Raw genomic sequence first — 24146 nt, forward strand, 5'->3', positions numbered from 1 at the left:
TTAGAGAAATCAAAGGGAGACGAAGACTGGACAACATAAAAATGTAAAAATTCTGTAAATCAAAAAAACAAATAAAATTAAAAAGCAAAATAACAACTAGAAAAACATATTTACAAAAATCAAATACAATGCTGCTGTGCTTCACACATAAAGTAAGATCACATAATTCAATATGAAGAAAAACGAGGGGTAAGGGGCAATGAAACACATAAAGAAGATCTATGCTTAGGTCTTTTATACATTTTATAAGTTAAAATTCAAAGTCCTACCTCACTAAAAATTTTGAGAAAATGGCAGAGCCAAGATTGGAAGGCAGGTCATTTAGCTTCCAAGCAATATACCATATCGCCTAGAGTAAGTAACTCATTATTTTTTTTTTAAACCACATTAATGTTAAAGTTTGCACTTGACAAAAGAGTTTTTCCCCCTTTTATCATACATTTTGAAAGGACTAAAGAAACTAATAGCAAATAAATAAAAAGAAACTACAGCTTTTTTTAGGTTTTAAATGGAGGTTGAATTCTTCTGACATATCTAGATGAACCAAAATTCTCTCGAATAAAGTTAAACGAAAATGTATTTATCAAAATCATTCTAAGTATAAAAACTGCTTCTTGATTAAGTAAAACAGAAAAGCCATTCACTACTAATGAAGAATAACAATGGTAAGTAAAATCTGATTTTCTGATTTTATTAAGGACTTAAATGGTTTACTGGAGGAATATGCAAATTACAAAAGAAACTAAGAAAAGAAAAATGTAAAAATACAGTACAGTAAAACATTAAAACAGGGGCTGGCCCTGTGGCCGAGTGGTTAAGTTCGCGCGCTCTGCTGCAGGCGGCCCAGTGTTTCGTTGGTTCGAATCCTGGGCGCAGACATGGCACTGCTCATCAAACCACGCTGAGGCAGCGTCCCACATGCCACAACTAGAAGGACCCACAACGAAGAATATACAACTATGTACTGGGGGACTTTGGGGAGAAAAAGGAAAAAAATAAAATCTAAAAAAAAATTAAAACATTACCTGTGATTACACGAAGCAATAAATACTAACCATGAATGAGGGAGCCATTCAGCCACTGAATGTAGTAGTTCTGAGGAAAGGAGAGCAGGATCTCATTGCTGATGATGGAGAAGGGGAGGAGCAGCACAGCGCCGGCAGAAACCGCTAGGGTGAAGGTGCTCAAAGACAGCCTGCAAGAGAAGGGCCGCGTCAACCGGGGGCAGGGAAGACGGAGGGGGCTCAAACAGGACAGGCACTCTCACGCTTATGCTTACTGTGTAATCCAAAAGGAATTACATAAGAATTTCATTAACTACATGTAGTTGGGGGCAGGGAAGACGGAGGGGCTCAAACAGGACAGGCACTCTCACGCTTATGCTTACTGTTTAATCCAAAAGGAATTACATAAGAATTTATTAACTACATGTAGTTGGGGGGCAAACGATATACATACGACCCCAGAAGTTTAACTAGATGAACTCTAAGACTCCTTACTCTGAAAATATCATTTAGGCTAATGACCAGGCCCTAAAAGACAGATGTACTGAAGACAGAATACTTGACACACTTTACAAAGAATAAATTGTAGCCTCATTCCTCTTTTAACTGTAAGCATTTATTTCACAATTGCATTTAATTAGCAACTCTGGCAATATGTGCTAACAGCAATGCAACAACTGCTTCAGGTGAAAACAATACTGGTGAAAGCAGTATGAAAAACAAATTAATTTAAAATGGTTGTTTCAGGGGAAAAAACTTACAAAGCCATTGCCCTGCTACCTCTTAAAATGGGTAAAGGTTAAACAAATTATATCAGGAAACAGTGGAGAACTATTAAACAATATTTAAAACACTGTTTTGTCATTTTTTAAAATAAGATCTCTCTAATATGTACTAATATGGAAAGATGTCTAAAATAAATTAAGTCAAAAAAGCAAACTGAAGAAAAGCATAGACAATAAACACAAAACATGCTCTCCTCCCCCCACCAAAAACATGCATATATACACACAGGAAAATAGAGGTACAAGAAAAATCTAGCATAATATATGACAATCCTATAAGAGAATGGGATTATAAGGGGCTTTCACTTTCTCAGTTATATATGTCTGATGTGTCTAAAATGTTATATCTAATTTTTTTAAAGATTTTAAAAAGACTAACATGGCAAAGGAAAAGTGAACCTGATTAATACTAGAGATGTAACCTTAATTCAATATCCATCCATTAAAATTAATATAGGAAGAGTGAAATAAATGTAAGAAGAGGCAAGAAAAATCACACTAAATGCTCAAAATACACATCTGGTAGAGTAACTTTGAGGCCAATGCCATCTTGTGGCAAACAATAGAAGTGTTTTCCTAACTTAAAGGCCAAAAACAACCATGAAACCTCCTCTGTTCAGTAAATCACTGATAAATATTTAAATGCAGACCATATGATACATACCAAAAATACAATTCGAATCAGACCTGGGTGAAGTCCATAACTGGTTTTCCTGAATGGACAACCTGTACCCTGGGAAAAGCACTAGGACAAGTCTTTGTGTCAAGTCCACTGTCAACTCTGGCAGTGCCCAGCCAGTGACCTCAGAGAGCTTCTTTACTTTTGTCCTCGAAAGTCAAACGATGCAGTTATCCTGATCACTCCCACTCCTTCCTTCCAATGCTAAAAGGAAGATCAAATCCACAATCTCACGATTCCAGGTCCTGCACAGCCATCCCAATACACTTTTCCAGGCTCCTCTCTCACCATGACAGGCTCCCACACACAGACTTACCTAACTTCCTCACACTTCCAACGTCCATGGGTTTTATGGCTCAGTAGGCACAGCTGGTTCTCTCCCTAGGGTCCCCCTGTAGGTCACTTGCCCTGTGAAGCATTCCTCAGCATCTCCCTTCTCGCTCCTCTCAGTAAAGTCAGTCCCTCTCCTCCCGGCTATCGTGACACTCTGACCACATACCCAGCAATGAATGCCAACCACAACTTCCAAATCAAACACTGAGACCTATAATGTGACAAAGGAGTAAGCTTATAATGGCAAACAGATGAAGTATTTGAAATTACAAGTGACCCAGAAAATCCTGAACATATGATCACCATAACTATAACGTTGGCTCTTTCAACAAAAAACTTTTAGAATCTATTGCATTTCAGGTATTGTGATTGGCCCTAGAGATACAAAAAAGATAATACCATACTCCTAACCGCCCTTGAGCAGCTATGAAGAGAGCTATTCATAAAAGATTGCTGTGATGGAGTTAAATGCTTGGCAAGGGGACCTTATGTAAGGCCAAGTCAATTGGAAAAAAGGTAGTAGTGGTCACTGCTCAGAAAACTAGAGAAAAGTACCCCTCAGAATTGAAGGGCAGTTCCAGAAATGTCGCCTTCTGAAATGGACTTCCTGGTATGGGGTGAAAGAGAAGGGTCTGAGCTTTCAACCTGAGAGTGGGAATGGTGGAGGTGACATCAACCGTGATGGAGAAGGCTGCGGTTGGAGCAGGCTGGAGGGGAAACAAGGAATTCAGCTGTGGACATATGGGTTAGACATGTCCATGAGGCAGGAATGTCACAGAAGTGACACTTCATACTTCTCTGCAGGCTACCAGGTGGCCTAGGACTTCTGTCTGCCCCATTACTGGTCATGTTCTCTCTGAGCACTGGTCACAGTGCTGTCTGCCAGGACTCTCCATCTAAAGTTACTCTTCCAATTTTTTTTTTTTTTTTGAGGAAGATTAGCCCTGAGCTAACATCTGCTGCCAATCCTCCTCTTTTTGCTGAGGAAGACTGGCTCTGAGCTAAGATCCGTGCCCATCTTTCTCTACTTTATATGTGGGACGACTGCCACAGCAGGGCTTGCCAAGCGGTGCCATGTCAGCACCCGGGATCCAAGCCAGCAAACCATGGGCCACCGAAGCGTAACATGTGAACTTAACTGCTGCACCACCGGGCCGGCCCCACTCTTCCCTTTAATTAGTAAGTGTTTTGTGGGAAGCTAAGTGTGAAACTAGGAAAATATCCTGTTACTTGTCACATAATTTATTCACATTGACTTCTGTCAGTTGGACTCAAGATTTTCTATTTATTCTGTGTAGGATCCATTACAATCATTGTTTTGATGCTGAGATTGCCCTGGATTTAGCTGAAAGCCCTTGAAGGCTTCTGTGTCTTTTTGACATGCCTCCCCCACATCCCTACCCCATCATTCTTTGAGCACTTTCCTGTATTCTGGCACTACAAGATGTACAAAATGAGCCTGGAACTTTCCCTATCCTAGCCCTGCAATCAGCCTTTTCCCCAAGGAGCCCTGGTTCCTTTCAGTGGAAAACTGTATTTAGAAGCGAAGTTTGGGGTGCTAAATATACTCATTGCTACTGGGGTGCCATGCTCCCAGGTGCTCTCAGCGGACAGGCAAAGCTAGGGAATATAAGCCTGCACTATGCATACCTGTACATACACGTATCCACATTCACATCCAGATCTGATTCGATAACTTTCTCTATATTGAAAACCAGGTATGCACACTGATACCTCCAAGTCCAATGCATCAACTCAGTGTTCATTTTCGTTTTCTCCCTCTCCCCTAACTGTAACTGGCTCCCATTATCTTTAATGGACCAATCTCCCATATGTGATCAGTCTCCCAACACTCCCACCCTATGCAGAGGTGCGCTCTTGCTCAGGTGACTTCCCAGACACCCTCCCTCCCCACCTCTTGACACCTCATGCCAGGCCATCCCTCTGGGGACACCCTCCTTAGTCTACTTGGGCTCTGCCATCCTGCAAGAATGCTGTCCCCACCCTGCATTAGCTCTGACTCCCTATAGCAGAGCACCCCCTACCTCGTGCCAGGCGACAACCCCTTAGGACAACAACCCATGCCAGTATTTCACCCTGCAGGGAAACTTCCCTCCCTCCTCTCAGATCCTCAGAGCCCACACCAGGTTACCCGCCGGGCTCTGACGCCTGTGCCACGTCTCCCTCCTGCATGGAAACCCTCCTCCCTTGCTCAGGCTCATAAGCCATCCTTAAAAGCAGTTTCAACAGTTAGGCACTGTATTTCTATACCAATTACTTTAACCCAAATAAAATCAAATAACTAGCTGAGAGTAGCTCTCAGAAAATGTAATTTTTGGTTGGGAAAGGTAGAGGGGTTATTTTGGCAGCATAAGTAGATAGAAAGAAAGGACAGAACGAAGGCACTCGAGGAGCAAGAGAGAAACCAAAGGTGGATTCTAAAAGGGAGGTGAGAGAGGTTAAGGAAAAGACTTCTCAGTCTGACGTGGGTGCTTGAGTCAGCTGTGGAGAAGCATCTCTCACGTGGCCACACGGTGCTCGCAGTCACCTACACTCAGGAACTTGGCTGAACTCGCTCTGAAGACTGAGCACTTCCACTTTTTTCTCCTCGTCAAGCACAGCCTTGCATTCTTTCTTCCCCTTCAGTGCCCCCAACAACTCCCTTCAGTGGGAGGAGGTAAGGGGAAGGAAAGAGGGTTAGGCGAGAAGGGAGACAACACCGAATTCACACCTGCTATGCACCAAGCACCCTACCCTAAGTAATTTTTTTTCTTGTTATTTAATCCACACAACAGCACTAAAAGGAGGTGGTAGCTGTAGTTCACATATGGAGAAAATGAATCTTTGCTTCTCAATCTCTTCTGGATTCAAGCTAATCTTGAGTTCAGAATTTGATCCCAGATCTGCCTAACTCTTCAGTTCTCACTCATTCTATCACAGCAGGAAAAAAGGCAGTGAAAGACAAAGAGACCACTGGGTGGGGGGGTTAGGGGGACGGACCAGGTCAGATTCATTCTCTCAGGTGCCCTTCTCCTCCAGGTTTCCCCCTCCTGACTTTACTGTAAGTGACACCCAACTACCTTCAGGAAGAAGAGGTCTGTGCGTGCCACCATGATGCAGAAACCACCTGCTGGGAAAACCCAGACCCCTTGGACATGCCTCGCCAGCCCATGTGAAAGCAGGTAAAGCAGGCAGGGCCTCTGCTGAGCACTGCCACAAGGAAACAGCCATATTTTCATAAAATGCACTGCCAAGGGTAAAAAGCCAAAGTGATGTGTTCTTGTCTATTTATAAATTATTGATCTACAAATGCATTTAAGTAGATTTACCACCAAAAGTGGAACACAGACTAAATGGAGAGGAAAGAGGCACATATCTCACAGGCACTTCATATCTAGAGGTTTCACTGAGAAAGAATTAATATCTGCCCTTTAGTCAGTCGGTGATTCACTATGGCTTTCAGAGGTAAGTGAAGTGAATTATTCTGTTTCCACAGGAGCAGTAATTTTGACAGAGAAAAATGATTCACTTAAGAATTTTCACAAACGTCATGGTGCTAGGAATACAACTAAGACCCCTAATCCTGTAAATTTAAACCAAGTTATTTAAACCAAGTTATCCTGTAAGTTTTAAACCCACAGAGCAAGATTTCCCAGTATGAAGTTACAGTTGTTTTCCCTAGGGCATTTAAAATAATTTATATTACCCAATCTAGTAAAGCAGAGTCCATTTATATTCATTTTTCAGTTGTAAATCAAATCTGCCCTACTGAAGTCATTTATTTCTTCAAAGTTTTTATTTTTTGAGGTGAAATTCACATAAAATAAAGCATCTTAAAGTGAGCAATTCAGTAGCATTTAGTGCATTCACAGTGTTGAGCAACCACCATCTCTTTCTAGTTCCAGAACCTTTTCATCACCCCAAAACAAAACTTCATATCCATTAAGCACTTGCTCCCCATTCTCCCCTCCCCTCAGCTCCTGGTAACCATCAGTCTGCTCTTGATGAGTTTACCTATTCCGAATTTCTCATAAATGGAATCACACACTATGTGACCTTTTCATCTGGCTTCTTTCACTTAGCATAATGTTTTTGAGGTTCAACCATGCTGTGGCAAATGTCAGTACTTCACTCCTTTTTATGGCTGAATAATATTGCAGTGCACGTGAAAGCATGCATGCAGGTGTGCAGGTGTGTATAAGTGCGTGTGAGTACATGCAGTCTCTCTTTCCCTCCTCCCCTTTCCTCACCTCCTGTCTCCTGCCCCTGAGCAAAAGATGCAGAATCTAACACTAATCATGAAGAAACATCAGACAGAGCCAAATAACTGGCCTGTAGTCTTCAAAAGTATCAAGGTCAGGGAAGTCAAGGAAATACTGAAGACGTATTTCAGTCTGCCAGCAACTAAAGGGAGGTGACAACTACCTGCAGTGTGTGATTCCAAACTGGATCCTTTTGCTACAAAGGACATTATTGGGACAACTGGTAAATTGGAATGGGGCATGAGTGGTACTGTATAAACGATGATTTCATGATGTTGATGGTTGTATGGTAGATTCATAGGAGAATGCACTATTTATAGGAATTATTTTGCAACCATCCTGAGGAAAGGGAACATCAGGTCAGCAACTTCTCAAACAGTTCAGATAAAAAAAGGCTCTTTGAATTACACTTCCAACTTTTCTATAAATTTGGGACTCTTTCAAAAAATTTTTAAAGTATCAACCAAAAATTCCTGGAATACAAACACTCTCCTATGTAGGTATATATCTACATAATTTCAAACTTTAATCAACCAAAATCTGATAGAAAGGAATTCATTGGTTTCCATCCAGTTTGATACCTCAAAAAAATTAAAGAGTATTTCTATCACATATCATCAGCATACATAAGTAGAATGAGAGCAATAAGGAACCTAAAAAGACTGTCTGGGTCCCTCTCCCTGTCCCAAGACCATCACGGTCTTCCCAGTAGACCACCCAAATAGCTGCGAGCTTTCTTTTTATGGCTCAGCAATTTTCCCAACCTTGAGCCTATTTCCTGACTAAATCCTCTGAAGATAAAATCTGTTGGCTCCTTAAATAAGCAAATTTTAACAGGAGATAATCAATCCTCAATTATTCATGTATATTTGGTTATGTGTGCTTTCTGAGCACAGGATTAATATTGATAAAAGGTGTTGAAATAGTTCAGATGAACTTTTTCCATATTTCGGCCCAAAAGGTAGAATTAAATTTTGAGAATTTACGACTTCAGAATTAGAAACAGAACAATTAAACTTTAAAATACATACGAAATCCTGTTGACTATGGCATCTTCATCTTCTTGTTCATCTGCAAAAACATTTAAGGTATTAATTTTTTTTATCATCCAACAAAATGTTTTATTAATTTACTAAAAATATAAACTTAAAAAAGCAATTACTGAATAAAAGCAATTTTCAAAAAGTAATGTGTTTACTTCAGCACAGATCCAAAATTAAATCTCATTAAACCAGATAGGATACAATATGGTTAGAGAATAGAGTGTTTTGATTAATCAAAAGTTCTCATTAACAAAACTACCATATGTAAACTAAAATTTTCCATTTATTTAGTGCTCAAGAAAATAAAACTTAGTGGACCTTTAGAACCACTATCAAGTTTATTGTTATTCAATGTAAATGAAATTGCTAATAAATGAAATTTTCTGGTTGATAACAGCCAAAAAAAAATTTTACTATAAAATTAAAATTCAGAATCTTACAACCCATGTACCTTTCTATAATTTGAGTATGTCATTAGTAACGGTAATACTGAGGATTCTCTCGGACCATCCCAAACTACTGTGGATACCATGGCCTCAACATTCCACCATGACTGTTAAGCTACAGACTGAGCTATACCAAGTTTGACATATCCTTTAATAGCAGATGGTCCCTGCTCCAGTACTCATTCACCCTCCCTCTCCCTGTCTCTCATGCTGCCAGCCATCTTTTTTGTCCTCCCACACAAACTTACCAGCTGGAGAAACTATGATCCAATTATAAGAATATTGCACAACACCTCTGGCCCCTCCTTCTTCTCAATACCTAACTAGGGCTGTCCTCAAAGCCTCTCTCTGTAGGTCTCTGGCATTTTGAGCACCCACCTGCTTCAGTGTCATGGTGTATTTGGGCCATTCTCTTAGTCCAGTCTCCAGTCTTAATTATAGGCTACCCAAAATAGTTTTACAGCCAAAGGGACCACAAAATAACACAGTCACAGTTAATTTTTATACTGTTGTGCCCACATCCAATCACCCATCAAATCTTGAAGAATGTGTTAATAACTCCATATCCATTCCAATTGTATTCCCAACACTCTACCAACCAGGTCCACAGTCCTCACCACCTCCACCCCACAATTACTCTAAAAAGCATCTAATAAATCTCCAAGTTTCCTGCTCATCACCTAATTTCCCCTAAAATATTGCATTTATATTCATTCATTCTCTCTCTCTCCCTCTTTCTGTGTCCATAATCTATGAAACCAGATGCCAAAACATCTTTAAAAATAGCTAAGATACTGTCTTGGATCCCAGGTCTTCAAAATTTTGAGAGATTATAGAATCTAAGGAGTATTTCAGTGTAGTCACAGAGCCAAGTAAATAGTACTAAAGTAAGGCACTAGACTATTTCCTGATTTCTTTCAAAAATCTGACAAGTTTAGGGGCCAGCCCGGGGGCATAGTAGTTCATTTCACATGCTCTGCTTCAGCGGCCCAGGGTTCACAGGTTCAGATCCTGGGCTCAGACCTACGCACCGCTTATCAAGCCACACTGTGGCAGGCATCTCACATACAAGATAGAGGAAGATGGGAACAGATGTTAGCTCAGGGCCAGTCCTCCTCAGCAAAAAGAGGAGGTTTGGCGGCAGAGGTTAGCCGAGGGCTAATCTTCCTCAAAAAAAAAAAGAGTCTGACAAGTTTAATATGATAACATAAGGAATCTTTAACATATGGAATCCTTAAGTATTCAAATGGCACCTACTATTAGCCCGCATCACAGGTGGAAAATCCTGCAAGGATTATACAAGATAATACATAACTGAATACTAAATGGTCTTATGGAGATTCTAAATTCTACATCGCTTTAGAGAAAGGAAAGATATTCTGGTAGTCTGAGACAGGATGGGGTGGGGGTGAGTATGTTCAAAGTCAGAGCCAGTCACAAGGAACCAAGTACCCTCATAAACTGGAATGCCCCTCATACTGAACAGCCCCACACTCTTCTTAGCTGGACACAAGAATGCTGATAAACAAGGGCTGTGGTCTAAGAGGATGACCTTATGAGCAGTCAGAGTCCCTCGACGTTATTCTTAGTGCTCTTCACACCAGGCAACTGCTGGCTTCAGTCACGAGCACACTGAATATACTACCACACTGACAGGCACTGTACCATAGACCTCAAGCACAAGAATCAAAGTTTTAATTACAATGTTTCTACTTGCCTGATTTTCTCTTGTATCTTGTAATGATGAAGTAGGAAACTACATAGAGAATGGCAAAAAGAAGGAAACATATCTGAAAGAAAACAAAGTTAACAGATCATTTACATTTTTTGCATATCTTTTCTTAAATAATAGAAGACACATCTTTGGTATTTATAGAAAAAAGGATTCTATTACAAAGTAAAAACTTCAGATATTTTGCTAATGTAAAGTTTTGATGAAATATTAATTTACATAAACTAGTCAGCCCAGTTTAATTACAGAAAAAAAAATGTCAAATGAAGATTTTTCTTTTCTTAACTTGACCAAATTGTTTTCAAAATCATGTGGAAACATAAAGAAGCAGACCATCTCTGACAATCCTGAAAAACAAAGTCAATGAGAGGCTACTATCCCTACCAAATATTAAAACATATCAAAAGCCTCAATCACATTTAAAGAGTGTACTGGCACCAAAACTTGACAGATCTATGAAAGAGATTCTATTATATAAAAATTTATATAATTGGTTATACATACAAGAGGCATCACAAACCAATGCGGGAAGGGAATAATTATTCAATAAATATACCATATATCAAAATAAAAAAATCTCTTGTTGAACTGCTGTTTAATATTAAATTCCATTTCATTTCAATCAGATCTAGGGAATGATAGGCAAAAAAGGATGGGTCAAGGACTAGAGATCTTACGATAGTCAAAGACCAAGTGTGCTGGAAATAAGGGCTTATTAGAGCTGTGGACCATGGTAAAAATACTTTGAAGATTCTCAAATGAAACCACTGCAAGTGATAAGCAAGTCTAGGGAGCACCCCATGCATGAATTTCTGAAGAAGGGTTGGTGGCCATATGACTGACAACAACCCTGGATCTAGGTGGTGGACATCCACCATACAATGTCATCTGGCAAATGACAAAATGAGAATGGAGAGGAAGACTACGAGCCTCATGCCAAAGCCTTCCCAATATATGTAGGAAAGTGACAAGAGCAATATTGACACTGACCAACAGGAGCAAAGCATCAAGAGCATCAAAGATGGCCCACTGCTGGGAGCCTTTTAAGGAGTTCCAGGTAGGTAAGCGAATGTTAACACCAAGACCAACTCCTCCCAAAATCCTTTGGAGTATGAGATGGGTCAAAAAGGAAAACCAGTTATTGCTGAAGAAATGTAAATAGAGGGTCTTCTGAGAAGAAGTTGAAGATCAGGGGGAAACTGTTTACAATGGAATGGAAGTCTGAGTAGGGCTAGAAGAGCAATGGAAGGAAGAGTGACTGGGCATAAATACAGTGAATTATGACGTTAAAGTCACAGAGATCAGATGACCAAGGGAATTAATATTTATGACAAAGGCTGACTAGAGTTTATTCATTCAACAGTTACTTATTGTGGGCTTACTATATACCCACCATTCTTCTAAGAACTGAGGACACAGCAGTAAACAAAACCAAGTTCCTGATCTCATTAAGTTTACACTCCATTAAGAAAACAGAGAATAAATAAATAAATATGCAGAGTGTCAGATGATGATTAGCACAGGGTTAGGGGAAAAGGGAGTGCCAGCAGGGGTGAGGGGGCATGACTCACTAATAAGGTGACATCTGAGGAAAGAGTTGTGGGAGCAAAGAGAACAACATGCAGATATCTGGAGGGACAGCATTCAAGGCAGAGAAAACAGTAATGCCCAGGGTCTGAGACCAGAAAGGCTCTGATGTGTTCAAACGAGGAGTTAAGAGATGAGGTCACATAGGAGTTTGTAGTAAGTGTTGGTTCTTAGAGGTGGTATTTTGTTGGGGTCTCTTTCGTTTGTTTGTTTTTGGTGAGGAAAATTGGCCCTGAGCTAACATTTGTGCCAAACCTCCTCTACTTTGTATGTGGGATGCCGCCACAGCATGGCTTGATGAGCAGTATGCAGGTCCGGGCCGGGGATCCGAACCCATGAACCCCAGGCTGCCGAAGTGGAGCACATGAACTTAACCACTACACCACCAGGCCAGGCCCTAGTTATGTTTTTTATCCTGAGTGAGATGGGAAGCCACTGGAGGATTCTGAACAGAGGAGTGATATGATCTGACATATTGCAAAAGGCTCACTCTAATCGTACTGTGGAAAATAAATGAGAAGTGGGCAAGGGCAGAAGCAGCGAGAGCAGTCACGAGTTTACTGCAATAATCCAGAAGAGAGGTCACTTAGAGCCATGCAGTGCAGGTGTTAAAGTTATCACGCTCTGGGTATGCTGTGAAAGCAGACTTGGCAGATACAAGGTTCTTGGCATGAAAAGACAGGAGCTGCCACCACCTGAGTCAGGGAACATTACGAGGATAGTTCTGGGTGGCAATAAGCAGTACAGTGTGCACTGCTGAATTTGAAATGTGTATTACTCACTCAGGTGGAGAGGTTGGACGGGCAGTTGGATATAAAAATCTGTACAATTCAGGAGAAAAGGCCAGGCCGGGTGGGGAAAAAAGGATCATCAGCAGATAGATGATATTTAAAGCTCTGAGACAAGACAAGATTTCCATCCTAGGAAGTGAGTAGGAAGTCTCTCCCCTTCATCCCAGGGGAGAGAAGTCTGAGAACAGAGCCCCGGGGTTCTCAACATTTAGAAGTCAACTTGACAGAAGAAATCAGCAACAGCTGCCTGAGGAGAAGCAGTCAGCAGGTGGCAGGCAGACGAGACTGAGAGTCCTGCAAGCCAAGTGAAGAAAGTTTACCTAGGAAAAGGGAATTATCAACTGTGTCAAACCTGCTGACAGGCCAAGTAAGATGAGGACAGAGAACTGACAACTGGATTTAGCAACAGAGAGGTCATCGGTGACCTTGACAAGAGTTGTTTTTCTGGAGGGATGGAGGCAAAACTGATTGAAGAGGATTAAGAGAGCAGAAAAACTGGAAACAAAATGTTAAGTAGACTGTTCTTTCCAGGAAGCTTATGATAAAAGGGAGCAAAGGGAATGTGAAGTCAAGAGGGTTTGTTTACGAAGAGAACAGTTACAGATGGTTGTAGGAATAATCCAGTAGAGAGAAAAATTACTGATGCAAGAAGGAAAAGGGAGAATTGCTGAAAAAATGTGCTCAAGTTGAGGGGCTAGATGTAAAATTTATCCACAGTAAGGAGGAGGAGGAAGAGTAGAAGGAGACAGAACCTTTGAGTTCGTGGCAGGTAGGTAAGTAGATGTGTGGTGGAAGCATAAAGACATTCTCTTGGATGGCTTCTGTTTTTCCACTGAAACAGAAGCAAGTTCATCAAATGAGAGTTACACATGGAGAGAGGGGAGAGAAGACGGGTTAAGTCACACAGGACAATGGGAGAATAAATGGAGTAGAGAAACACAACAGAAGGGAGAGGACAGGTGAGATGAAATGGCCCTTAACATTCCAGGCAAACCCAAGCCAAAACTCTAAGAATGCAGGAGGCCTGATGGTGCTACACAACATAAGAGCCTGATTCCTAGATGCTGAGGCAGATGCAGGCAGAGTCCCCCACAAATATCAGAGGCTTGATGATTCTAACACATACCCTATTCTCTCTCCCCTTTACAACATGTACTTGCAAACTTCTACTTTTTCACCATTCACTTACTCTTCCAACTACTAGTGTGACTTCATGCCCACTCATTAACTCAAAGTGCTCTGGCAGCAGTCAGTAATGACCCAACAGCCCAATTACACTTTCATGATCTCACTTGACCTCTAAGCAGCAACTTCCATGTCAGCAATCTTTCTCCCTCTCTGATTGCTCTCTCAGTCACTGTCACTAGCTTCCCTTTTCCTACAAGCCTTTAAACATTATTCTTCTCTGTGATTTCTGGCCTGAGCCAGAAACAGATTCTCATTCCACAAGCTCTTCATAGGTAACCTCATTTGCTCCCAGGGTTTTAACCACAGATCCCTGGACCACTGTTTGAGAATCACTGGTTTAGGCTATCAGAAAGAGTGAGTGCAATGACTGGCCATGAAACCTAAGTAGATTGGGAGAAAAGTGAAGCCAAGGACAGGGTGACGTATAGGAGGCTCCTGGTAGAGAAGCAGCTGCGATAAAAGTACTTAACCAAGAAAGTTGGAAAATAGAAGGTTGTGATTAAAGGATGCTTTAGGATTTCTTAAATTAGCAATTAAAGGTGGACAACAGTAGTTTCAGGAATTCCAGGGAGTTAGTGCAGAAGTGGTCAATGGGAAGGCATGAAAGTTAATGGACAAAAAAGGAAATCAAGGAACCAAAATGCATGGCATGGAATGAAAAGACTAATGGAAAGCATTAAATGGAAAACATTTAAGAGTAGAAGTAAGGCTAACAATTATAAAAAGTAATCTAAGTATTACTGACTTGGAAATAAAAGCTACCTGAATATGAAAATGAAAATACAACTTTAACAGACGGTTGTTTTTCCAGTTTCAAAGGTGGGAACTAGGAGCAGGTGCTCCTCCTTTAAATGAGTGTGTGTGTAGCAGACAAACAGACCCACAGGGATGAGAGAAATGAAAGCAAGCTGTAATGATGCAGCCTATTGTCCTACATGCAGTGGGGACAAAAGGAAATTCCTAACCAAAAAAAGGAGAAAAACATTCCAGCTCCTCACCATAACAGTGAGGAACAGCTGATAAAAAGAGACAGGCTGGGCTCTCATGGTTCCCTGAAAAGACTGAGCTGCTCTCCTGGCCAGGGAAGGAAGGGCTGAGTGCTCACAAGCAGGAACAAACACGAGTGTGTTCCTCTGTGCCAGGTGAGCCAGAGAGTAGGGAATTCATCCCTCTCAGGGCCACATGGCTTTAGTCCTGATGTTGATCAAGAATGACATTTGGGAGCTGAGTTACCCAGTCACAAGTAACCTAATAATACATTTAAAATACGTTGTGAAAAGCTACTGTCCTTAAATTCCATGTGTAAGATTTGAACCTAAATTCAAACTGGTGCATCACAATCAAATTGTACTACCTAGCTTTTCATATAAGGCTGATGGGCTTCAACTAATTTAGGGTGACTAAAAGGAATCAGTATCATAAAAGAGTGACAGATGTAAATGGACTCAAGGACTGCTACCACCAATACATTTCTAACAAAATCCTGGGAGAGAAGATAAGTAAACCATAATTGAGCCAATAATCTCATTCCACAGCAGAGAGCCAAGAGACACGGCTTTATTTTAAAATTGCTAAATCAAAAATTAGAGATGTTATCCTTTAAAGTTACAAGCTAACGACTAAAATAATTAAAATTATAATCTTTCAAATTACCCTAAGAGCCAGGAAAATGAAAATAAAAAAAAGAAAAATCTAGACTATATAGTAAAAGGCAAGAAAACACATATAGTTACAAAAATAATAAGATAATAAGGATGAAACGTATTAAAATTATAACTGTAAATGAGACAAACTATTAAAAGAAAACACTCAGAGACTGAGACATATCTAAAATAGTGACTCAGAAAGGTTGCAAACAAAAGGATAAACAGAGACATATTAGGCAGATGCTAACACAAAAGTAAATTAGGCTGTCCATCTTTTTTTCTCTCAGATAAGGCTGAATTTAAGGCAAGAGGTGTCAAGTAAGACAAAGGACGGCACTTTATGAACAGTAGTATAACCCACCATGAGGAAAAAATCTTCAAGCACCAGAATACTTCTTTTTGTGTGTGTGAGGAAGATTGGCCTTGAGCTAACATCTGTTGCCAATCTTCCTCTATTTTTTATGTGGGATGCTGCCACAGTGTGGCTTGACAAGCGGTGCTAGGTCTGCACCCAGGATCCAAACCTGCAAACCACAGGCCACCAAAGCGGAGTATGCAATGCTAAACACTATGCCACTAGGCTGGCACCCAAAATACATTTTTTAAAATTGAATATGCAAGAAAAAATAAAACACTTTAGTTAAGAGACTTTAATTCACCATGGAAGAAAAAGTAAACCCAAACTAAATACATAATAAATGTGAATTTTAACAAGTACTAAGATTGCTCTACTAAATAAACGTGTTTGTCATGCTCAATGCTCTGAACCCCCAAATACCCTATATCTTGCCATCCCCCTGCCCCAGCCACTAACAACCACTACTCTGCTTTCTGTTTCTATGAATTTGCCTATTCTGGATATGTCACATGAATGAATCATACAATATGTAGCTTTTTGTGTCCGGCTTCTTTCACTTCACATATTTTCAAGGTTCATCCCTGTTGTAGCATGCATCAATACATCATTTCTCTAGGTTTTTTATGAGAAAAATAAAGCCCTATTTGATTAAAAACACATTGAATATTTTGTTGCTAGCAGCTAAAAGCATTCCTTCAGATATATTTGCATATGCACACAAAGATGTATATATAAAGATGCTCATTGTTTCCTTGTTTGTAATTCCAACAAACCACCTTTCAAAAGAGAGAAGAAAAACTTACCATTGCTCTATCTCCAGAACAATTAATTTGAATACAAAACACCAGCTAATATCCACTCTTCTAACATGACTAGCACTATCACATCAATTGCCCTGTCTTTCAATTTGTGCTTCAATAAATGTAAAACAATATTTCCTCATAAACAAGTAACACTGAGACCTATAACAACGGGTAAATATTCCATTTTTCAAGACTATCAAAGCAAATTTCAGGTTCATTAATGTCATCTACAACATTACACTTTACTACTTGAGATTTTTCAGATTCTACATATTCTTACAACACAAGTCACCAGAAATAAGTTCTTTAAATCCCCTCTGCGATACAGACTTCAGAAAACATATACAGAACCACTTCATCTGAGAGGAGCCAGCACCAGTACCAGCTGTCATTCACCCTGTATCCTTCCAGCGCTTCACCCAATCACAGCTATTCTACCCACAAAGCCTCCCTCTTTCGGAATCCCCACAATACTCCTAGTCCACATATTTTAGCACAGCAATTGATTTCCTTTATATATTTCATGTAAATAAAACATCTCCTAAACTAGCCTAATATATACACATTATAAATATATTTAAATATAAAACTATAAATATCATAAATATATATTACACATTGATCATATATATATATATATTTAGGTATATTGGAGGTACTAACACAAACAGGGACTATCTTGCACATCTCTTGAATCTTCTTAAGTGCCTAGATAAACAATTTTAAAATAAGCCAAGTAAATCACACTCCCTTCTCCCTGCTGGTTCCTTAGCCTGAATCAAGTGTGACCAGGTCAAAGGGAAGACACTTGGAACTGGACAAAAGGTGGAAGTTTAGATTAGACTGGACTCAACTTTTCAATATGTGAAAGTGACTACAAAGCTATGAGATGAGCCCACGTTGTCATCAAGGGTAGGGAACAGAGCTCCAACAAAACATCCTTGTGAGCAGCCATGAGAGAACATTAAGCCTTTTTTTTTTTTAAAAGATTGGCACCTGAGCTAACAAGTGAGGCCAATTTCTTTTTATTTTTCATTGCTTTTTCTCCCCCAAATCCCCCCAGGACATAGTTGTATATTCTAATTGTACGTCCCTCTGGTGGTGCTACGTGGGATGCTGCCTCAGCATGGCCTGATGAGCAGTGCCGTGTCCGCGCCCAGGATCTGAACTGGTGAAACCCTGGGCCGCCGAAGTGAAGCGTGCGAACTTAACCACTCAGCCCTGGGGCCAGCCCCTCAATCTTCTTCTTTTTTTCTTTGTAAGCTTCTTTATGACTATTTCCTACCAATTTTACCCATGCAATAAAGTACTGACATCTTAATGATACTGAGTCTTCCTTCCATGAAGATGGACTCTTTCTCCATTAATTTAGATCTTTGATATTTTTATCAGAGTGTGTAGTTTTCCTCAGATCTTGTGCATGTCTTGTTGGCTAAGCATTTTTTTCTTGGTTCTAATGTAAATAGTGTATTTTTAATTTCAAATTCCAAATTTTTGTTGCTGGTATATAGGAAAACAATTACCTTTTTGTATAATAACTTTGTATCTTGAAAGCTTCCTATAATTTCTTATTATTCCCAGACTTTTTTTGTTGTTACAGACTCTGGGATTTTCTGCATAGACGATCATCTCATCTGAGAACAAAAACAATTTTATTTCTTCCTTCTCAATCTGTATACCTATTATTTCTTTTTCTTACTGTATTAGCTAGGACTTCCAGTACAATGTTGAAAAGGAGTGGTGAGAAGGCACATCCTTGCCTTGTTCCCGATCTTAAGTGGGAAAGCTTCTAATTTCTCACCATTAACTATGATATTAGCTGTGGATATTCTTTAACAAATTGAGGAAGTTTCCCCCTACCCCTGGTTTACAGAGTTTTGTCATGAATGGGTGTTAGAGTTTGTCGAATGCTTTTTCTGCATCTACTGATAGGATCATGTGATGTTTCCTTACTTTAGTCTGTTGATGGGATGGATTACGTTAAGTGACTTTCGAATGCTGAACCAGCCTGAAACAAATCCCAACTGGATCATGCTGTATATTTCTTTTTAACACTGTTGGATTCAGTTTGCTAATATCTTCTTGTAGAACTGTGCATCAGGCTCATGAGAGATATTGGTCTGTAGTTTTCCTTTTTTGTAATGTCTTTGTCTGATTTTAATATTAGGGTAATGCTGGCCTCATCCTGTGAGTTAGGAAGTATTCCTTCTACTTCTATTTAAGATTCCAGAGAATTGGTATCACTTCTTCCTTAAACTATTGGTAGAATTCACCAGTGAAATCACCTGAGACTGGTATTTGGAGGGTCAGTTGCTTATTTAATTTCTTTAGTAGATAAAGACCTACTCAAATTATCTGTTTCACCTTGTGTGAGTTTTGATAGATTGCGTCTTTGAGGGAATTTGTCCATTTCGTCTAAATTTTCAAATCTCTGGGCACAGAGTGGTTCATAATATTTCTTTATTTTTAATGACCAAAGAATCAGTATAGGCCTCTCTTTCATTTCTGATATTAATAATTTGTGATTTCTATCTTTCTTGGTTAGCATACCTAATACCTAGAGGTTTATCAATTTTATTGATATTTTCAAAGCAGCAGCTTTAGATTTTGTGAAGTTTTAAGATTGATTTTCTGTTGTCAGTTTCATTGATTTCTGCTCTATTTCTTATTTCTTTTCTTTTGCTTACTTTGGAATTACTTTGCTCTCCTTTTTCTAGTTTTCTAAAGTGAAAGCTTAGATTATTGATTTTAGATCTTTCTTTTCTAATATGTCCATTCAATGCTACAAATTTCCCTCTAAGCATTCCTTTTGCTGCATCCCACAAATTTTGATAAATTATATTTTTATTTAAAAATATTTTTAAATTTCTCTTGAGACTTCTTTGACCCATGTGTTATTTTTTGTTTAATCTCCAAGTACTTTGGAGCCTTCCACTTATAGTTCTGTTATTAATTTGAAGTTTAACTCTACAGTGGTCTGAGAACAGACATTGTATGTTTTCTATTAAGTTTGTTAATGCGTGTTTTATGGCCTAGAACGTGGTCTATGTTGGTGAACATTCCATGCAAGCATGAGAAAAATGTACATTGTGCTCTTGACCAAGGAAGTACTCCATAAATGTTGATTAGATCCAGTTGACTGACAGTGCCGTTCAGTGCAACTATATACCCTTACTGATTTTCTGCCTGCTAGATCTGTCAATTACTGATAGAGGAATGAAGTGGTCTGCATCTACAATACTAGATTCATCCATTTCTCTTTGCAGTTCTATCAGATTTGCTTCATGAATTTTGACACTCTGATGGTAGGTGCAAACATAGGAAAGATTATGCCTCCCTGGGAAGTTGACCTCATATCATTTTGTACTGTCCCTTTTATCCCTGGTAATTTTCCTTGCTCTGAAGTCCACCTCGTCTGAAATTAATACAGCTACTCCAGCTCTCTTTGGATTAGTGTTAGCATGTATATTCTTCTCTGTCCCTTTACTTTTTTTAATTTTTATTGAGTTAATCATAGGTTACAATCTTGTGAAATTTCAGTTGTACATTATTGTTTGTCAGTCATGTTGTAGGTCCACCCCTTCACCCTTGGTGCCCACCCCCGAGCCCACCTTTCCCCTGGTAGCCACTAATCAGTTCTCTTTGTCCACAATTTTAAATTTCTCATGAGTGGAGTCATACAGAGATTGCCCTCCTCTGTCTCGCTTATTTCACTTAACATAATTCCCTCAAGGTCCATCCATGTTATTGCAAATGGGACGATTCTGTTCTTTTTATGGCTACGTAGTATTCCATTGTATATATATACCACATCTTCTTTATCCAGTCATCTGTGGATGGGCACTTAGGTTGCTTCCATGTGTTGGCTATTGTAAACAGTGCTGCAATAAACATTGGGGTGCATAGGACTTTTGGGATTGCTGACTTCAAGCTCTTTGGATAGATACCCAGTAGTGGGATAGCTGGATCGTATGGTAGTTCTCTTTTTAATTTTTTGAGAATCTCCATACTGTTTTCCATAGTGGCTGCACCAGTTTGCATTCCCACCAGCAGTGTGTGAGGGTTCCTTTTTCTCCACAACCTCTCCAACATTTGTTACCATTAGTTTTAGATATTTTTGTCATTCTAATGGGTGTAAGGTTATATCTTCGTGTAGTTTTGATTTGCATTTCCCTGATGATCAGCGATGATGAACATCTTTTCATCTGCCTATTGGCTATCCATATATCTTCTTTGGAGAAATGTCTGTTCATGTCTCCAGCCCATTTTTTGCTCGGGTTGTTTGATTTTTTGTTGTTGGGTTGGTGAGTTCTTTATATATAATGGATATTAAGCCTTTGTCAGATGTATGACTTGCAAATATTTTTTCCCAGTTAGTGGGTTGTTTTTTTGTTTCAATCCTGTTTTCATTTGCCTTGAAGAAGCTCTTAGTCTGATGAAGTCCCATTTGTTTATTTTTTCTATTGTTTCCCTTCTCTGAGAAGACATGGTGTCCCAAAAGATCCTTTCAATACTGATGTCAAGGAGTGTACTGCCTACATTTTCTTCTAGAAGCCTTATGGTTTCAGGTCTCACCTTTAGGTCTTTGATCCATTTTGAGTTTATTTTGGTGAATGGTGAGAAAGAATGGTCAATTTTCATTCTTTTACATATGGTTTTCCAGTTTTCCCAGCACCAGTTGTTGAAAAGAGTTTCTTTTCTCCATTGTATGCCCTCAGCTCCTTTGTCGAAGATAAGCTGTCCATAGATGTGTGGTTTTATTTCTGGGCTTTCAATTCTGTTCCATTGATCTGTGCACCTGTTTCTGTACCAGTACCATGGTGTTTTGATTACTGTAGCTTTGTAGTATGTTTTGAAGTCAGGGATTGTGATGCCTCCTGTTTTGTTCTTTTTTTCTCAGGATTGCTTTAGCAACTCAGGGTCTTTTGTTGCCCCATATGAATTTTAGGATTCTTTGTTCTAATTCTGTAAGGAATGTCATTGGGATTCTGATTGGGATAATGTTGAATCTGTAAATTGCTTTAGGTAGAATGGACATTTTAACTGTTTATTCTTCCAATCCATGTACATGGAATGTCTTTCCATTTCTCTATGTCATCATCCATTTCTTTCAGAAAGGCCTTGTAATTTTCATTGTATAGGTCTTTCACTTCCTTAGTTAAATTCACCCCAAGGTATTTTATTCTTTTTGTTGCGATTGTGAATGGTATTGTGTTCTTGAGTTCTTTTTCTGTTAGATCGTTATTAGAATATAGAAATGCTACTGATTTATGCAAATTGATTTTATACCCTGCAGCTTTGCTGTAGTTGTTCATTACTTCTAACAGTTTTCCAATGGATTCTTTGGGGTTTTCTATATATAAGATCATGTTGTCTGCAAACAGCGAGTTTCACTTCTTCCCTCCCTATTTGGATTCCTTTTATTCCTTTTTCTTGCCTGATTGCTCTGGCCAGGACCTCCAGTACCATGTTAAATAAGACTGGTGATAGAGGGCATCCTTGTCTCATTCCTGTTTTCAGGGGGACGGTGATCAGTTTTTGCCCACTGAGGATGACGTTGGCTGTGGGTCTGTCACATATGGCCTTTATTATGTTGAGGTAGTTCCCTTCTGTGCCCATTTTGTTTAGAGTTTTTATCATAAATGGCTGTTGGATCTTGTCAAATGCTTTCTCTGCATCTATTGAGATGATAATGTGGTTTTTATTCCTTAGTTTGTTGATGTGGTGTATCACGTTGATTGATTTGCAGATGTTGAACCAACCCTGTGTCCCTGGTATGGATCCCACTTGATCATGATGTATGATCCTTTTGATGAATTGCTGAATTTGGGTTGCCAAAATTTTGTTTAGAATTTTTGCATCTATGTTCATCAGCAATATTGGCCTGGAGTTCTCTTTTTTTCCATACTGTCCTTGACAGGCTTTGGTATCAGTGTGATGTTGGCCTCGTAGAATGTGTTAGGAAGTGTTCCATCCTCCCTAATTTTTTGGAAGAGCTTGAAAAGGATAGGTATTAAATCCTCTCTGAAAGTTTGGTAGAATTCCCCAGGAAAGCCATCTGGTCCTGGGGTTTTATTCTTTGGGATGTTTTTGATTGCTGTTTCAATCTCTTTCCTTGTGATTGGTCTGTTCAAATTGTCTGCTTCTTCTTGAGTGAGCTTTGTGAGATTGTAGGAGTCCAAGAATTTATCCATTTCCTCTAGGTTATCCATTTTGCTGGCATATAGTTTTTCGTAGTATTCTCTTACAATCCTTTGTACTTCTGCAGAGTCTGTTGTTATTTCTCCTCTTTCATTTCTGACTTTGTTCACTTGAGCTTTCTCCCTTTTTTCCTTTGTAAGTCTGGCTAGGGGTTTGTCAATTTTATTTGTCCTCTCAAAGAACCAGTTCTTTGTTTCATTGATCATTTCTACTGCCTTTTTTGTTTCTATAGCATTTATTCCTGCTCTGATTTTTATTATTTCTCTCCTTCTGCTGACTTTGGGCTTTGTTTGTTCTTCTTTCTCTAATTTGGTTAGGTGTAGTTTAAGATTGCTTACTTGGGATTTTTCTTGTTTGTTAAGATGTGTCTGTATTGTGATCAATTTTCCTCTTAATACAGCTTTTGCTGTATCCCATACGAGTTGGTACGGCATGTTATCATTTTCATTTGTCTCCAGGTATTTTTTGATTTCTTCTTTAATTTCTTCAATGATCCATTGTTTGTTCAGTAGTGTATTGTTTAGTCTCCACATCCTTGTGCCTTTCTCAGCTTTTTTCTTGTAATTAATTTCTAGCCTTATGGCATTATGATCAGAGAAGATGCTTGTTATTATTTCAATTTTTTTAAATTTTTAGAGGCTTGCCGTGTTTCCCAACATATGGTCTATCCTTGAGAATGTTCCATGCGCACTTGAAAAGAATGTGTATTCTGCTGTTTTTGGATGAAGTGTTCTATATATGTCTATTAAGTCCAATTGTTTTAGCTTTTTGTTTAGCTCCACTATTTCCTTGTTGATTTTCTGTCTGGATGATCTGCCCATTGATGTGAGTGGGGTGTTGAGGTCCCCTACTATTATTGGGTTGTTTTTAACATCTTCCTTTAGGTCTGTTAATAGTTGCTTTATGAACTTTGGTGCTCCTGTGTTGGGTGCGTAGATATTTATAAGTGTTATTTCTTCTTGATGAAGTGTCCCTTTGATCATTATATATTGTCCCTCTGTGTCTCTCTTTACCTGCCTTATTTTGAAACCCATTTTGTCTGATATAAGTATTGCAACAGCTGCTTTCTTATGTTTGCTATTAGCTTGAAGTATTGTCTTCCACCCCTTCACTCTGAGCCTGTGTTTGTCCTTGGGGCTGAGGTGTGTTTCCTAGAGGCAACAAATTGTTGGATCTTGTTCTTTAATCCTCTGTCTTTTTATTGGACAGTTCAATCCATTTACATTGAGAGTGATTATTGATGCATGAGGGCTTAATGCTGTCATTCTGTTGCTCGTTATCCAGTTTT

General features: G+C 39.3%; 1 protein-coding gene across 9 annotated transcripts in view; it reads right to left on the reverse strand.

Annotated features, from left to right (window-relative positions):
• The window catches only part of LMBR1 (limb development membrane protein 1), a 156891-nt gene that overhangs the window by 111968 nt on the left and 20777 nt on the right, over positions 1 to 24146 (reverse strand). For 8 of the 9 annotated variants that reach the window (XM_023640108.2, XM_023640107.2, XM_070266117.1 and 5 more), the window contains exons 2-4: positions 10270 to 10342; positions 8095 to 8134; positions 1056 to 1195 (exon numbers count right to left, since the gene is read on the reverse strand). In XM_023640108.2, the coding sequence (XP_023495876.1) occupies positions 1056 to 1195; positions 8095 to 8134; positions 10270 to 10342 (253 nt within the window). The remainder of the gene's footprint in view (positions 1 to 1055; positions 1196 to 8094; positions 8135 to 10269; positions 10343 to 24146) is intronic. The other variant, XM_070266119.1, reaches the window with a different exon arrangement.

Source organism: Equus caballus, chromosome 4 (genome assembly GCF_041296265.1).
Source record: "Equus caballus isolate H_3958 breed thoroughbred chromosome 4, TB-T2T, whole genome shotgun sequence".
In the NCBI taxonomy this organism is placed as follows: Eukaryota; Metazoa; Chordata; class Mammalia; order Perissodactyla; family Equidae; genus Equus; species Equus caballus.